Below are 18,564 nucleotides of genomic sequence, written 5' to 3'. Positions count from 1 at the left end.
AGGCTGAAAGGGTGTGACTTACCCAAGGTCACCCAGTGGCTTTCCATGGCCAAGTGGGGATTCAAACCCTGGTCTCCAAAGTCATAGTCCAACACTCAAACCACTACACCACACTGGCTCTCAGTACAATGTAGGCTGTCTTAATCTAACACTTTCAACAACTGACTTAACTCTTTGATTTTTACATTTCTATTATCATCATCACAACCCCCTCCCTCAATTTTGCCTCAAAGAACTCATGTGGTATCTTTACCTTCCAACTTTCTCTTGCTGCCATTGGCCTTGAGTAGGAGATTCTGGGCCTCATCCCTCAGGCTTTGCAGCTTGAGCAGTACATCCTGGGGCTGTTTCCCCAATTCATCTTGCAACTTCTGGTACCTCTGCATCACTTTCTCCACATCCTGGGAACACAGAAATTGACATTCACCAGACCTATGACACAGGGTTGGAGGAACATTTCCTCTGCCCTGCAGTGAAGACTGCTGAAGAACACTGGGATATTTTATCGATATAAGATTCTCTAAGGTATCCAGGTTTTGAGCCAGGGCCTGTAGCAGCCAAGCTCCAGGGCCAATACTGCTGTATTGTAATAGGATTTTCCTATTTTCTAACATGGAAGTGCTTGTTTTAGTGAATTTACCATATTTAGGCAGTGATTTGTGATAACTAATATAAAGAAAGCACTTTCTGCTTGTTTACATGGTGTTTAACAGTCTTTCATTTGATTTCCATGGTGTGACTGCTGGCCATATTTCAGTGGCACATTTCAGGGTAACAAGGGTCCAAAACCAACTTTGGGCTTAAATGTGGCCCATGTATTGCCCACTCCTGGTCAAAAGGGAAAAGCAAAGGGACTCTCACATTCTCCAGCCTTCCTGCAGCAGTAGTAGCACGCTCAGCTTTGCCCTTGGCCTCCCGAGCCAGCTGCTGATTAGCCTGGGACTTCTTTTGTAAGGTAGCCACATCTTGTGCCAAGTTTCCAAGACGACTTTCCACCTCTGACTCCTTGCTGACCAGTGTTTGGAGCTGGCGCTCGGCCTATAAGAAATGAAAGCCACAAGACATAGAAGTCAAGCACTGACCTCTGAGAAACACTGCCTGGCCATCATTATTCTCTGAAATTCAGAGAGCACCATGAAGTTAGGGACAATTAGCAATAGCAATAGCATTTACATTTCTATACCACTTCACAGTGAATTCAGCACTCTCTAAGGAGTTTACAATCTGTAAGCCAATTGACCCCAACAAGCTGGATTCTCATTTTACTGACCTATGAAAGGACGGAAGGCTAAGTCCACCTTAGAGTCCTAGGATCAAACTCACAATGTTGTGGCAGCAGTACCAGCATTTAACCACTAACACCCCCCCCCCCCCGGGGCTCATATAGTTCTTATATAGCAATGTTAGCTGACTTTTGTTTTGGGACTGTGTCTAAACGTATGAATGTTCTGACATACTTCTGTCATACTGAGATTGCAATTGAGTTTTCCAGATTCCATATTTTCCATGTCCCAGGAAACTATTGTATCAGGATGTGCCAGAATACATCCAAGTCTAGCTGGCAGCTATATAGGAAGAGGTAATGCTAAAGATGAAAGCCAGCAAGATGTAGTGATTTGAAGTGTGGAGATCAGGATTTGAAACCTTCCTCAGCCACAGAAATCTACTGGGTGACCTTGGGCACGTCACACTCTCTCTGCCTCAGAAGAAGGCAAAGGCAAACTCCCTCTGCACAAATTATGCCAAGAAAACCTCACCATAAGCCAGAAATGACTTGAAAACCTGTGACAGGGTCACTTTAGGGTGGCCATAAATTGGAAACAACAAAGGGGCACAACAGCAATACAATGAAACAAATACAGTGATGAAACAATTATAACTCAATAATATAATGGCACAGTTGTTAAATGCCTGTACTGCAACCACTCACTCACAAAGAACAAGGTTGTGAGTTCAATACCAGTCAGGGGCTCTGGGTTGACTCAGCCTGGCATCCTTCCAAGGGCGCTAAAATAAGTACCCAGCTTGTTGTGGGCAATTAGCTTACACACATTGTAAACTGCTTAGGGAGTGCTTAAGTGCACTGATAAGTTCTATAGAAATGTACTTGCTATTGCTATTGCTATTCATTAACATTAGCGGGGTAACTCACAAGGTAGTAATCAGGGAAATACCTGAGGAAGTAAATCAATATTCATTTAGCACTGGAAGTCCCCTATACTGGAAAGTTGGGGTCCTTTCATATAGTTCTATACAATTATAGCACTTTGATATACCACAGCTATGCCTGCATCTGTGTAATCCTGGCATTTGCAGTTTAGGGAAGCTGTAAAGATTTTTCGGTGAGAATTCTAAATGCCATTCCCTAAACTGCAATTCCCAGAATTCAATAGGAGGTTGCCATAGCAGTTAAAGTAGAAATATAACACCAGAAATGTATAATTTGAAAGGTTGCCTTAGGGTCACCATAAGTTGGAAATGACTTGAAGGCACACACCAAGACTACTAAAGATATAACATATTTATAGTAATTTATTATGTCACATAATGGGCATGTCAGCATCTTATCATATAAATATTTCTAAGTCTTGCTTTAAAACAACAAACATTAAGATGCTTTACAAGCTGCCATAGTTCAAAGCAAATTATTACAAAGGATTTATTCATTATTTGTCCTGCTTTTGAGTTCTAAGTCTAGTGCTATCCTCTTATATTGCTCTCTGAAAGTTAAAATTTTAATTGAAACTAAGGAACAGTGATCATCATGGAAACTCGGCTCTTAAACTTTGATTTCACCTAGCAGCACAGGTCCTGCAAAGTTTCTTTGGCTTCTATTGCCAATTTTAGGAAAAGCAATGAATGTCCTCTATAGCATGTCAACTGAAATTGGTTTATATAATACATAATAAATAAATATTTGGATTATATGTATTTATCAATTTGCTTTATGTTAAATTAAGGGCCTTTGGTTGGGCAGGCTGTTTTTTGCTGTGGTCACTTTGTACGACACCATATACACTGATTGTGCTACATAAATAAACAATGATGATAATAACAGTAACAACAACAAAAATACAAGAATGCTTAAAGTAGTATGGGTCAAGAATGGAGGAGCTATCTTGATTATTCCTATTGTCCAAAGAAACACAAGCAGGCTAGCTACCAGGTGGCAGTTTATCCCTCACCTGTCTGATTCTGCCCTCAACGTTTCGAATGGCCTCCTTCGCACTCTTCATTGCTCTTTCTGCTGAACTCACTTTGTCCTTCGCATCGCTAAGTGCTGCACGAGTTTCTGAGATGGTTGCCTGTACACCCTCTGCTCGCTCTCTGGGCATAAATGAACAAATACAGCAGAAAGTATGATAGTCCCTTTAAGATCAACAAAATTATAGTACCTTGTTGTTGTTATTGCTGTTACTCCTTACCCACCTCTCCTTACAGATTGAGGCAAGGAACAACAACAGATTAAAATAGAAGAGATTAGACACGTAATACCAATTTAACACATAACATCAGCTAAAAGAGCATTAAAAATTATATTAAAACCAATCAATTCATACTTCAAAACTCATAATTTAAAAATGATCTGCAATAGCAAGTATAGTAGGATAGGCCTACTCATCTTTACTGCTCTTTGCAGCATATCCAGCTCCTCTGGCAGGTCATTCCACAATATGGAGGCAACTAAAGAACATGTCTTCTGGGTAACAGCCTAGTTTTGGCTGACTGATGTAAATGTTCCAGAGGACCTGAATGCACAAGGCGGATTATATGGGAGAAGACGATCTTGTAGCCTGGACCCAAACCATGTAGGACTTTTAAGGTAACAACCAACACTTTATACCTTGCCTGTAAACCAACTGGCAGCCTGCGAAGTGATTTTAATAGTGGTGTAATATACTCACTCCTAGATGTGCCAGTAACTAATCTGGCTGCCATGTTTTGAATTAATTGCAGTTTCAGAACTTGGTACAGAGGTAGCCCAATGCACAGCACACAGCAGAAGTCCAACTTTGAGATTACCAGCACAACCATGTTTATATCCCTTAGCTTTAGGAAGGGACAATTTTGTCATAACAGCCAAAGATGACAGTAAGCAGTCGTGGCTGTGACATTTGGAGCAAGGATCCACATGCACCCCAAACTGTGAACACAATATTTCAGGGAGAGTGTAAACCCATCCAGAACTGTTTGACAAACATCCAACCCCAAGTCAGAACCCTTGGTAGTAAGTCCTTCTGTCTTGTCTGGATTCAGGTTCTGTTTGGTTTTCCACATCCAGCTTATTATATCGTCCAGGCACTCGTTCAGAAGAGATACACTATCCTTAGGTGAGGTTATTTCTGAAAGCAGGGCATCTGAATGGCTGTGTCTCCTACTACACATGCCTGCCTAGATTTAGATATTTCTAGGACTATCTCTAAAAGCTAGGCTAATGAGCATATGAGATAGAATTTCTCTGGAGCAACACCTCAAGTGTAGACCTCCCTCCCAAGCAAATTTAGGCTGGCTCCACCCTGGTTGAGTTTCTGGTCTAAAGCCAAAACTATATTGTTTTTTGTGGGTTTTTCAGGCTATGTGGCCATGTTCGAGAAAAGTTTCTTCCTGACGTTTCGCCAGCAATCTGTGGCTGGCATCTTCAGAGAATGCTTTGCCTGGAAAATTGTTTTATATAGCTTTTGGTCTTGAAAACTGGTTTTAAAATTGGGAGAAAGATTAAAAGCCCATCTATTTTTAGACAACTGTAAAATAGGTTTTTAATAATTATTTTTAATTTATTTCTATGTTTTATCATTTTTAACATTTCCTTGGGAGACTTAATAAGCAGACAAGTGATAAACACTTTTAATAAATAACAAATAAATGGTGGAGTAGGCTTTGGCCACAGGAAGTGCAAGAAACAAGATTATATGTGCACACATGTTCGTCTGAGTATACCTCTCCCAGTAAGTACATAAGAAAGACTTCCAGACTGATGACCAGATTGCAAGCTACTTCTGATCTAGTCATCTCACACCTATTCAAGCAAGTATTATTTTTAGGGGGGGGAAACCCTTTGGAAATAAATTATTGTTGTTGTTATTTCTGTTTCAGCCTTGTCCTTCTTCATAAAAGCACAAATATATCTGATGGTGGGCACTGCTAACAAGGAAACACAAACTTGTACTTGTTTTTTCTTTGACTATATGAATACTGATCATATAAGGACGAGACCATGAAGGCCATCCAGTCCAACCTTCTGCCATGCAGGAACACACAGTCAAAGCATTCCTAACAGATGGCCATTCAGCCTCTCTTTAAAAACCTCCAAAGGAGACTCCACCACAATCTGAGGCAGCATGTTCCACTGTGGAATGGCTCTTACTGTTGTAGGTGTCAGGAAAAGGATCTAGATATCCACAAATAGGGGTGTGAGAGAAAAAGAAATTTAAACTATCAGGCCAATAGGTTTTGTAGACAGTCTTGCGAAAGTATACACACTTGATCCTGTCTTGGAATTACTCTGGCCACGATTCAGGTGCATGTGTGTGTTTCAGTTCCTAAAATTGCTGCATGTTTGAAGCAATACAGAATCTAAGCAGCCTATAGTGCAAGACAGGCCGCTCAGAAACAGCAGGCTGGAGGCGTCCGTTTTAATTCCAGAGGGATGCCACAGCAACCAAATCGCACAGTGTCCCTCCAGAGTAAAAAGAACCCATTTTTTACAGCACCCAGCACATATCATGAGTGCACCATTGGCACGGTGGTGACGTAAGCAATGTGCAGCGACGTGTATATGCTGCGCATCCCTTATGGCAAGATGGCAGCACCCATGTGGATGGGACACCGCCATGATGCCCCCGCCATTACATGCTAGGGTTTGGGAGCGTTTGGTTAATGCACTGATAACATAAAATGTCTGATTTGTAATCTGATTACAATATTAAAAAATGTAGAAAAAAACCTGAAATGACAAAAGAAGTATGTTATTCTTCTCATAGGCAAACTCACTTGGCCTCTTCTGCTTTGGCCAAGAGCTCTCTTGCACGGGTCAGGTTGTGCATTGTATTGTTCAGGATAATGTCCACACCATCCAGCTGGCCAATTCTGTCATGTATTTCTTTAATCAGGATGCTGATCTGACTGGGGCTGCTGGGCAAGGAGATGTTCAGCACTTGCTGGGCCACAAGCTCAATGCTTTCAGGGTCAGCCCCTTCCTCTAGGGAGACAAAAACAGATACTCATTTTGGTATGTGTATAACTAGATCTGTAACTGTCCATCTCTGTCCGCCCCCCACAGTCCACTCTGAACCTTCATATACATACTCCAAACTGACCAAATATCAACTTTATGATAGTACTGTATAATTTTGGATAACATAAGCTTGCATCATTAATACTGTACTTCATCATTGATATTCACATATATATTCTTTCGCTACATATTGGATTTCGTTTTTTAAAAATATACCCATTTTCCTTCTACAGTTTTGCTTGTTTTCATATTCATTATGCAATGCTCTGATACCTGCTAGGAAGTCCTTTATTTTCTGGATGAATTCCCTCAACTTAGCTGTTGACTTCTCCACACGGCTCTGAGCTCCCTGAGCTTGCCCCAGTGTGTCTTGGGCATGGCTCCTGGCATCCTGTGCCAGGCTCTGGATTTCTTGTACCTAAAAAATTGAAACCAATTTTAGAATCTCAAGCTACCTAGGATGATATGGGTGGGTGGGATGGCAAATGGATGTGATAGCACAGAGCTTGCTTGATGCAAGGACTGTAGGTGTGGGAGTAAATACCTGCTGCTGGCCATTCTGTTTTTCACTGCTGCTGACAAAGGCTAGAATCATAAACTAATTAGGGTTCAGAACCAAGGAAGGGATCTTGCAACAAGGTCTCTATTTAAAGAAGACTCAACAGTTTCTGCCCTGAATCTTATCCAAATTCCACAATGTATGTTATCTTCCATCCAAATCCTTTCTCTATCCCCCAACACGCCATCTCAAATTCTAAAAAATCCAAAATATTGGCAAATCTTTGAATGGTGAAAATAAAAAGAATACATGTAAATTGACTTAATTGTTATCATTTGTTTTGGGAACAGACTAATTGGCTGCAAAATCTGGATGGCTTCCGAGCCAAGCACATCTGGCTGAAAGGATAGGGAAGGGTTCATAGACTTGCTACTAGTTACATATGATATCATGTATCATAGGTTTTACATACATTTCCTGCTGTACTTTGATATCTTCCTACCTTTCCACATCACATCAGTGTATTTTCTCAGCAACCCTTGTATACTGGGCAGACTATTAAGGGTCTAGAGGCCAGTTTCAGGCCAGAGTTTGGAAAATTTATTCTCTTGGACTACAGCTTCCAACATCCCATAGCCAGTGCACAAAATTTCCAGGCTCTATTTAGCTCCCATGCTCATTTCCTAATGTGTAGCTTGCAATGTCTGTTATAGATCGAATCGTCATGAGGGAATTGAGAAAGCCTAAAAGAACATCCCTGTCTTAGGGTGGCACATTGCACAATAGCAGGGGCAGACTGTCTTGTTTTAGAGAAGTTTGTGGGATCCCTAATTGTTCTAAAGGAGCCTCAAATGTCCAAGGGATATCTTTTGGGAAAGGGCTCCATAACTGCTCAGTACTACTCTTGTGCAATGTGTCATCCCAAGAAAGTGCTGGGGAGGAATGTTCTTTAAACCAGGATTCCTGTAAATGCAGAATGTGCTGATGTATGCTGTCTTATCACTCCCATTTGGCTTCTCACAAAATGAGAAATCTTCAGCAGTAGTATGTTTCTTACATCTGAACCAGGATTCATGATTCATCATTCTTCTATCAAGCTGGAATCTGTTCTCTTTCCCCCCTCTTCACTTGAATTCTTCAAGCTTTGTTTGAGCATAACATTGCACATGACAAGGTGATACAAACAACCATAAAAGATGGGGGCAGGAGGGACCAATAAAAAGAAACAGAAAAGGAAGCAACTGGGATGTTCAGTTCTGGGCACCATAGTTAAAAGAGGATATTGACAAACTGGAATGTGTCCAGAGAAGGGCCACCAAGATGATAAAGGTCCAGAAACCAAGCCTTATGAGGAATTACTTAGGGAGCTGGAGAACAGAAGACTGAGACATGATGGCCATCTTGAAATATCTGAAAGGATGTCATGTAGAAGATGGCGCAAGCTTGTTTTCTGCTGCTCCAGAGACTAGGACATGAACCAGTGGATTCAAATTACAAGACAAGAGATTCCACCTAAACATTAGGAACTTCTTTACTGTAAGAACTATTCAACAGTGGAATAGACTGCCTTGTGGGGTAGTGAACGCTCTTGAATGACATTTTTCAGAAGTACTTTAATTGCATATTCCTGCATGGCTATTGGAAAATCTTTGGACTAATTAGCTACTTATGTTTTAAAGTTCCTTCCTGGAAGCTGTTCTTGGCTTCTGATTACTAGCTTGTTTGGGATGAACAAGTGAGGTTCAGAGGCAGAATTTGGAAAGTTATTTTTAAAAAAACAACCTACACCCATTATCTGTTCTGGCGTTCAAAAAGTAATTTGTTATTACTACTCATTGCACTGCTAAAAATTAACTTGTTGTATTGACAGTTACATTGCTCTCTCTTTTTTGCTATTTTCATTTTTCAAAAAATAGCATTACAATTAATCGGAGAACTGCAAAACATTTATTAAAATTTGATTGAAATGCCTCTTAAAATGCCCTATAAAAATAACATTCTTGCTTGACTTGAAAAGAAATTAGAAAATTATTGCTAATTACACTGATAAAGAAAAGCCACAGAAGTCAAGCAAGAAAAATTTATACGCTGCTGCACACAATAAACCAAAGTTCTCTGAACTTCTGCCTTACTATTCCACACAAAGCAGATCAATGTCTAATATGGTGAGAGAGATTTTGTCTCTATTTTAAGAGCATCTTGTTTACATACTTATACACACTTCTGCTGGCACTCTGTTTACATACTTATACACACTTCTGCTGGCACTCTACCTTGCTAGCAATGGTGCCCAGCTCCTTTGCTGTGATCTCCAGCCGATGAGAGATGTTCTGGGCTGTGTACAGTGCCTTCATGGAGACAGGTAGTGCTCCAGTACAGCCAAGGCCGCCACAATGCCGCTGACCCAAGCTGTCTCGACATGAAGCCCCTCCACAGGGTTCACACTCCTCCTCTCTGGAAGCACCACAGATCTAGAACAAGAGAGCAGTCCAGGATCAGTGCATGAAGACAGGGTTCTTGTGTGACTGAGACCCCAATCCCCTGATAGAAAGGGGGGGGGGTGTCAGATGCTGAGTTCAGAGAAAGCAATATGCAGTCACTCATCTCCATCAAACTCCTTCCTGCTTCCCTCAGTTTTCTTGCCCCAATCGATCCTCATTATAGAACTCACTTTCTCATTGATCCCACTCAAGTCAAGGCTGTTGACCTTCCCCTGGATGTCAAGCAGCGATTTTTGGTGAGCAGCCGCACCCTTCCGGAAAGCATCTCCTCGACGCCGCAGGAGCTCAACAGTAGCCTGACGTGTCTGTTTGGCTTGACCCACCGGACTCTGTGGCCCTTGAACGGAGGCCTTTGCTTGCTGCTGGGCCAGTTCTGACTGCTGGGAAGACTCCAGGATGCTACGGAAAGACTCTGCCAGCACAAGAAAACCAGATCTGTTTTAGGAAAGGGGCATTCTTTGTCCAGGACTTGCAGCGACACTTATTTCCTGCAGTTTGGGTGCCTTGTTTCTTACCATTGAAGCTGGCATTTGTCATCCCTCTCCACTGGCTGCTGAGGTAGCTGACAGTGAGGTTAAGTTCCCTTAGCTCATGGCTCAGTTTATTCAGACGGCTTCTCTGTCCTGTGGCTGCCCGCTCAGTGCCATCCAGGTGTGTATCTGTGGTCTGCAACTGCTGCCAGAGCTCATCCATGTCTGCCCTGGTAGGGGGATATAGCATATGGGCTCTTATTCCACCAATGCCATGATGCTCCCTGGACACAACACCACCTCACAACCTCACACTGGCCTCTACCCCACTAGGTGGTACCTCTGATGATAAAAGAACAGCCTTGAACAGCATTTATAAGGGCAGGATACAAATGAGAGGGAAACATTTAGTGCTGCACAGAACTGGGAATTCTGTTTCTTTGAAATTTAAATGAAATAGAGGACATGACTTTCATGGTATCAAAAACGCAACTCTCCACCCCAAAATTCATCTTTAAAAATATACTTCAATCCAATAGAGAAAAAAAAGAAAAAAATCAATTAAAAAGTACCATGGGATAGATAGAACATTATCATTCTGTTTTAAAAGTTGTACAAATAATGCCTACTCTTCAGCACATCTGTCAATCAGTTTTAGACTTTCTGTGCCTAAGAAATTTTAGCTTCATCATTCTGGTGGTATCCCAATTCTAAATGTGAGGGCAATTCACACCTCCATTTAGTCACTAATTTCAACATATATTTATGACAAATTCAAGATCAAAATCCTCAGATTTGATGTTTAAATCCCAGAAGAATGATAGGAGTATACATTGACAGTTCATTCATAATTAACAATGTACATATGATAGAACATGTAAACTTCTCAGACTACCAACAGCTACTTATGTCTGTGCAAACTGATTTTGCAGGATAACAATATACTTTAGGCAAGGTGGTTGAGTTAAAAAGCAAATACATGATTCCTACTAAAGCCATCTGAAAGCTCACCTTCCAGCATGCAGCTACTGTGAAAGTAAGAAGACATCTCCAAGAAATGAGTATACTTTATGGTATACTAAGGTGCAAAACATACTGCAGAAACAATCCAGTTTGGGACTGCTTTAAGTGTCCTGGCTCAGTGCTAGGGAATCCTGGCAATTGTAGTTTATTGTGGCACCACAGACAGAAAAGGTTAAAAGTCTCACGAAACTTCAGTTCTCAGAATTGAAAGCGGTCTCAAATTGGATTATTTCTGCAGTGTGTTTTGGACAAAAGTTACATTTCCCTTGAAGTACTAATGTAACAGAGGGTGGCAAGCCTGGCAAACAATATTCCTGGGGCAGGTATACTTCCAGGAGAATGTGGATATAAGCATGAGCCAAAGGCTCTAGTTGCACTACTAAATTACATGGATTGATGTAATGACTTTCCCCAAAGAAACTTGGCAACTATAGTTTGGCTAAGGTGCTGAGAATTATAGGAATGATACTCTACTCCCCTTCATCCAAGTTAAAATATCCAGAGTGGAATTATTAAAAAAATATTACATTTTAAAACAATTATTAAATTGTTACACAGTTCTACGTCTGTAGCTTGGATATTGTCACAGAAGAAAACTGATGCATAAAATGATTCACAAAATGCTGCATATCAATTGATTCTAAGTATTCACACACAGAATAAAACTAGGCAATGTCCCTGTTTTTGCCTCCTCTACCCAGTGTTATCACTGCAAATACCATCTCTCCCTACCTGATGTCAGCCAGAAGGGTGCTGAGTTCATGCAGAAGTGGTATGCTTGGACTACTCCCATCCCCAAGAAGCTGCTCTACATGACCCAGGTTATTCTCCAGGCTGAGCATACGACGGTGGCTGGCTTCAGGTATGGGGCCACCTTCTTTCAGGGCCTGTACTGCATTCTGTAGCCGTCGCAACTGTTCCCAGAGTTGCCCCAGCACTTCATCCCATTGGCCAAAGCAAGGATGGCAGGGAGAACAGCGAGGAAAGTTCTGTTGGAAGCCACGCTGGCACTGGTCACATCGCCGCCCCATAAATCCCTCTCGGCACAGACAGTGTCCAGTGAGACGGTCACACTGAGGGCTCTCAGATCCAGCTGGATCACATTCACAGGCTGTGGGAGACAAAGATCATACTCAGAGACAGAAAATAACCAATTAAAAATTAATTTGTCACCTTCGTTTTAGAAGTCATTATCTGCAATATTAAACGGCAACATTGACGGGTTAAGTAACAATTAACACTTCATGTCATTTTAATTCGCTGCACTGTGAGGCTAATTTTGGGATGGTGGTGGCCTTTAATAGATTTTTTAAATTTAAAGCAAATGTGTTACAAATGCGAGAATGACTGACATAATGCATTAATTTTATAATTGACACTAAAATAGTTAACATCACCAAAGTAATCTATGAACACCCCATTCTTAACCCTCAGATCATGACTCCTAACTGAGCTTGGAAAATTACTTTTGAAAAGTAATTTGTTTCCATGATTCATTATAGCGTTTTATAAGACTCCTTACACTTGTTGACAAAGCAGAATGTATTGCTTGTTTCTTTTTTGCTACTCTAAACAAAACATGTCCTAAAGCTTGAAAAAAATCTTGTTAAAATGCCTCTAAAATGCCTTCACAAGTAACTTTAAAAGCAGCTCATGACATCAATACCCAAATTTAATTCCTATCAATGACATTACTTTTGAACTTTGGCTTTGTTGCCCCTAATCCACGTGGTTTAATTCCAGTCTTACACAAAACAAAACATTTTTATTCATATACTGTGTCAAGTGAGGGGGAGGTGCAATATCGGGACATATATGTAGTCACAAGGGTAAAGGGTCTGAAAACTACTGAGCTAGTCTGTTCAAAAGAGGATAGTCCCACATCCCCCGTTAATGTTAGCAAGGTTGTGCACATTGGTCTATGCCCACACAAAAGCTCTACATATGTCCATATGTATCTGTGTGCATGTGGTATGATATGAAAGATGCTTGCTTGCCTTATGTTCTCATACTCACGCAGACATTCCTGTTCGGGATCACCCCAGTGATCTTCTTGGCAGTGGGAGCAAACACGTCCTCCAAAGCCTGGCTGACAGTGGCACTGCCCTGTGAACTAAACAAAGCGAAAAGTGCTGGTGAAAGACGCTGATACACAAGCTGATAACAGCACATCAAGATTGCAGCCACTACTGTTCTGGCACCTCCCATATTTTACTCAACCTTTTCAAGCAGTAAGTCATTTACCATGTTGCAGTCTGAACGTAACGAATGAGCAGGGTCACAGTCGCACGGCTGACACCCCAAGTCGCTGCCAAAGCCCCAGAAGTTTTGGGCACACCTGTCGCAGTTCTTGTCCACCACATTGGCACGGCAGGGGCAGTTGCCCGTAGTCCGATCACAGTGGCAGATGCCTTTGGAGCAATGCATAGGCAGAGTGCCCTCCTCATTACATGTACAGCCTGGGGTGAGGGGAACAAGATACTGCCTTGAAGCAAAACATAGCCACCTGCCTCTGTATCACAAATTGTTTTCTTGTACAGAAGGGTCTCCTGCCCACCTTTCATGGTACACCGACCTCTCAGTACCCAAATAAATTTTCATATGTCATCAGCTGAACATGCCTTAACCTTACTAGTTATCTCTTTATTTGTTGTGTAACAAGATGACTTATTTTGGCAAAGGGTTGGGATTGCCACAAATATTAGCCAGATATTCTGCCAACAGCACTTTGAGTGGTTACCATGATATATGCAATTAATTCACAACCTTTCCCTTCCCTTTTATAATGTAAAAACATTGTACTGTAACAGGCCAGACAAATTTTTCTTGTCAGTTCCTCAGCCTGTGCATATAAAATGTTTATATATCATTAAATAAGGACATATAACTTGGTAAAACCTATACATGGTAGAATATATAGAACATAAGATCTGTGACAGTTTCTGCCCATTTTCCACCTTGTAATAAAAGAAAAGAAAAAGCTTGTTTGGGTGTTAAGTCTGGGAAGACTGCCTGATGTTCACTTAGAATATGTAAACAAAAACTATGGAAAATGATCCCAGGTCACCCTGTGATTTAGAGCATTAAAGACATGTGACAACAGGTAGTCGGGTGTATTCTAAAAGGGGTGTGCACTAGACTCAAGTATACCAAACAAAAAGAGAAGATGTAAGTCTCTGATTGGATAACCAATATACTGAGTGAGCCTCAGAACAAAATAAAAAAGCCAAGATAAAGTTAGGAAATCAAACACATCTGTTGTGTCTCCACTGTAGAAGACTGTTCATGACAAACCATTCTTGAGAGCCTTTGATATGCCACCTTGAAGAGCTGTTTCTGATAAGACTAGGAGATATATGCTTACCTATGATTAATGCAGCTAAGACATGCTTAAGGTTTAACCCCTGAATGCCTGTATTACACAGGCATTAACCCCTGAATACCCATTACAGTTGTAAACTTCCTCAAACAGAGATTGTCCTAGATACCCTTGATTAGGGTAAAACAGCTAAGAATATGATAAGGGACAAGATTATGAATAGATAAACACCTTGTCTGTATAATGACTTAGCAGATACAATGGAAAACTATGTGATTAGGGAGAACGTGGTAATGATGACACAGGGATAATGCAACATGTTAATTGGTTTAGAAGACCGATGTTCTTACAAGTATTATTTGTTGCCAAGCCTGTTAAAGAGTTGAATAGAAAGATAAAGTCCCTATGAATGTCCTGATGAATATGATGGGATTGCTATATGACTTAAAATAGGAGGCCTTATATGTAATATAATGGAATAATAATGCCTTATGTATAATGTTATGGAATATGCCTAAACTGAAGTTCCCAGACCTTCCCAGACCTGTGATTTTACCTGAATATAGATGTGTGTGTGTGTGTGTGAGAGAGAGAGAGAGAGAGAGATTCCTGTTTTCCACCCTCTGCTGAGTTAATTAAATACAAATACAGAGAGATTTATAATAAATAGCCTTAAAATGTACTAAAAAATTCCAAGAAGTGGAATGTTTAGGTTAACCTGGCCTATTTGGTATAATCACTATCATATGTTGGGGTGTTTGGTGACCAGAGGTTAATAAAGATGACCCCAGACAGCATCCAGAATTGACAAGTGGCAATTCCAGTCTAAGAGGTAGGGATAGGGAATATTTTGCTTTGTTAATTGCCCTCAAGTCGATTCTGACTCATGGTGATCCTGTGGATGAGACATCTCCAAGACTCCCTATTTTCCACTGCTCTGTTTAGGTCCTGTAAATTTATGCCTATTAACTCCTTAATAGAATCCATCCATCTATTTCTACATCCCTCTACCTTTCCTAACATTATTGTCTTTTCCAATGAGTCATTTTTTTTCTTGGACATCACCAAAGTATGACAGCCTCAACTTTATCATCTTGGCTTCCAGGGAGAATTCTGGCTTGATCTGTTCTAGAACTGGTTTGTCTTTTTCACTATCCATTGTATCTGGAAGATTACCTCCTCTTTTATTATCCCCAGAACCTAATAATAAGCAGCCAAGTACAGCAATCAACTATGATCAACTCCAGGTAATCAGACCTTACTCCTGACACTCCAGTGTCACCATCAGAAATGTCCTTGTCACAAACTCTTCCCTTCGACTTTACCCCATCTTTCATCCTTCATCTTTCAAAGAAGTGCAGAGAGCTTTTAAAAAAACTCCTTGAGCTGAGTTTCTGGAATGAACTGAAAAAATGGCTACTATAGTTCTTAATGTGTGGACATATTGCATGTCTATGCTGTAGCAATAGATTCCAGTCATGCTGATATTAATGGACTCTGATCCAAAGGGTAGATTCCTTACATACCCAAGCCTGCTAATCCTTTTGCCTAGGATTTTCCAAACACTATGAAGATTATCAGAAGGGGGATGGGACATCCTTGTCCTGTCCTTCCCATGTGATTGTGGACTTTCAGACCATGTCATGCCTATCTGGACATTGTCCCATCTGAGAAGCATGAGTGACTGTGACTGTGCGACTTTCAAATGACATTGCAGTGATCCTGTCATGGTCCCATCAGTGAAGTGGAATTGTCCCGTCCTTGCCCTTCATTTTATATTAATGGAAGAATGCGTTAATGCAATTCCATTTCACTGACAGTTTAATGACAGAATCAGCATGAAGGTATGAATGTCTTTCGAGTAATTGCTGTCACAGATGGGATAAGGCCAGGAGAGTGATCTGCTTTGCTCCCATCCTCCATCTGGTAATCTCCTATAAAGCCAATGAATAACACTTCTCATTTCCAAAGCACAAGGCCCTCCCAGTCAACACAATCCAGGCAGGGTCATCTCACTCACGTCGGCAGCTGCGCTGGAAGGCACTGCCATAATATCCAGGCTGGCATTCAGCACAGTGGGGTCCACTGGTGTGGTAAAGGCAGCGCAGACATTGTCCAGTGTGTGGATCGCAGGCCTCAGGATCACTGGTATCGATGTTGTTATTGCACTGACAAGGGCGACAGGCTCCACCTTCCTGCTCGGGAGCTCCAAAATAGCCTGGTGAGCAACGGTCACAACGTAGCCCTGCAAGAGATATAGGTAGGATGTTAAGAATGAGATGTTGATTCTCTTTCTCACTTGCATTTCTGTCCCTCATCACTATGGCTCAATGGGAATAAGAACTCTCTCATCCTTTCCCACACTTAATAGTTTTAAAATTTTTTAAGTCACCTTCAATCACTTAGTGAGAGGAAGCCAGTGTATAAAACAGACAAACAATTTAAATAAATTAACAAGAAGGTAAGAATGATGCTGGCAGTTTAGCAAACTAGGAAAGTGGTACATACAAATCCCAATGTTACAATCAACCACTACTACTGCATTTCTGGCAAAGAACAGATCGCTAAAGACAGCTGGCTGCATCACGATGTTTCTGTGGCACAGCATTTAGACACGCTGCACAGAAGTAACAGGGAAAAGCTCCCGCCGCCACGGCAAGGGCAGCTTTTTGCTCGCACCAAAAGGAGCAGCTTTCTGCTGCCTCTTTTGCAGCCAGCAAATCGCTGGATTGGAGCCACGCCATGCAGTTGCTGCAGCCCTGATCTGGGGCCAGTGGCAAGCCACTCCTTTGGGGCTGTCTGTTTAGCCCCAATATTGCACTAATACAAGGGCTCAGTGGTTCAGGGATTCAGTAGCATGTGTGTGCACATGTGTGGATCTGCAAACAGAATTACAGATGGGGAAATATGGATCACGAAACAGAACAGGTCTAAACAACTTGTAAACCAGTCAGTCACATTTATGAAAGTCTATAATGAACCAAAAGAAAACCCTGTTGATTTTGTCCATCTATCTAGGACTGTAGAATTTTGAAGGTCATAAAACATTTGATGGAACACAATACAAAGGAGATGCATGTATTTAGCTTGTTAAATCACAAGCTATGCAGGTTGCTGCTGAGCAGGGGTAGACAAAGTGAGGCCATCCAGATGTTGGACTACTACTCTCAGCACTTCTCACCATTGGCTATGATGGCTAGATCTGATGGGAGATAAAGTCCTAGAATATTTGGAGGGCCATCCTTTGCCCCCCGCCCCAAGAAGTGCATGACAAGAACCTGATGGGTTGTGGAAGTACACTGAAAATGACTTTCATGTACACTACAACTGTCATGATTTAGCAGGACAGTCCTGATAAATCTTCTGTTCTCCCACTTTTTCCACTGTTTTTAAAATGGCCCAGTTTCTCTCTCTTCCTTTCATTCTCCCTCTTTGTCCTCACCTCACTTCAGTTGCTGAAAACTTACTAACTTCAAAGTGAAAAAGGTAATTTGTATTTAATTAACTCAGCAGAGGGTGGAAAACAGGAAGTGCAGAACTTTGGCAAAAGCAAACTGCTGCAGCTTCTCCTAATTTTGTGTCATCCTTTTTGCCATTTTGATCACATTCTGATGTTTCTTGCTCACATGTGTCCTGATTTTCATCTACAAAATGTTGGATGATGTACCTTCAGAGGATGGAGTGTCCCACAATATGGACTCAAATAACTGCAACATTGTGACATCTATCTCTTGCCCTGAAATATACCATACCTGTATAGCCTGGAGCACAGAGACAAACAATCTGGTTGGTCTCCCTATCTGCACTACAGGAGATGCCATGATAGTGCCGAGATCCTGGATATCCAGGACAAGGGCATGGCCGACATTGTTGTCCTGAGCCCAAGACTGGATCTCCGTAGTAACCATCCAAGCACCTATGATAGGGGCCAAAGGAGAACATAGGTACAATAAGAGCAGCCTGGAATTACCATCACCATTCTGGGTCTCTATTCATAGTTAGTTTTGCCTCACTTTACATTTTATATGATTGCAGGTGAATGTCCTATGAAATAATGGTTTGGCCCAGTGGGTAAGGATGCCATAAAGAAGAGGCTATACTCACTATTCAGGTCAGAAAGAAAGGCAGAGGTAGAGAGGAGATGAGTTGCTGTTGCTAGGGTTAAGGTCGTTGGTTTTTTTATCCTTGAAAATGGTAGTGGGAATTTCAGTTATGCATTTAGAAGAGAAGAAAAGGATACATTCTTTACAGTGAGATTTCTATATTACATTTATATTGTTTACTTAAGGCTTCAAGGTTACATACAAATTTTGCAAAACTATTCAGCTGCGCAGGCAGAAAAATCCTGCAGGTAAATTTTGTACAGGCATGTTATTGATGCATGGAACTTTGGGGGACAGTGTGTATGTGAGATAGATAGATAGATAGATAGATAGATAGATAGATAGATAGATAATTGATATATAAATATACAGGTGCTTAAAGTGTGATTGTGTTAGCAATAGTCAATTATTATT

General features: G+C 41.2%; 1 protein-coding gene across 1 annotated transcript in view; it reads right to left on the bottom strand.

The window, feature by feature from the left end:
- The window catches only part of LOC149321242 (laminin subunit beta-2-like), an 82,690-nt gene that overhangs the window by 5,826 nt on the left and 58,300 nt on the right, over positions 1–18,564 (bottom strand). The window contains exons 22-34 of the mRNA XM_089518281.1: positions 17,800–17,963; positions 16,068–16,292; positions 12,973–13,187; positions 12,745–12,841; positions 11,461–11,839; positions 9,751–9,935; positions 9,406–9,647; positions 9,008–9,205; positions 6,509–6,653; positions 5,992–6,199; positions 3,186–3,327; positions 862–1,038; positions 254–401 (exon numbers count right to left, since the gene is read on the bottom strand). Of these exons, the coding sequence (XP_089374407.1) occupies positions 254–401; positions 862–1,038; positions 3,186–3,327; positions 5,992–6,199; positions 6,509–6,653; positions 9,008–9,205; positions 9,406–9,647; positions 9,751–9,935; positions 11,461–11,839; positions 12,745–12,841; positions 12,973–13,187; positions 16,068–16,292; positions 17,800–17,963 (2,525 nt within the window). The remainder of the gene's footprint in view (positions 1–253; positions 402–861; positions 1,039–3,185; positions 3,328–5,991; positions 6,200–6,508; positions 6,654–9,007; positions 9,206–9,405; positions 9,648–9,750; positions 9,936–11,460; positions 11,840–12,744; positions 12,842–12,972; positions 13,188–16,067; positions 16,293–17,799; positions 17,964–18,564) is intronic.

Source organism: Sceloporus occidentalis, unplaced genomic scaffold, assembly GCF_023333645.1.
Source record: "Sceloporus occidentalis isolate IW3139 unplaced genomic scaffold, rSceOcc1.0.p SCAF_1, whole genome shotgun sequence".
NCBI lineage: Eukaryota > Metazoa > Chordata > Lepidosauria > Squamata > Phrynosomatidae > Sceloporus > Sceloporus occidentalis.
The sequence above is the reverse complement of the archived record's forward strand: the minus strand, read 5'-3'. Positions and strand labels throughout refer to the sequence as shown.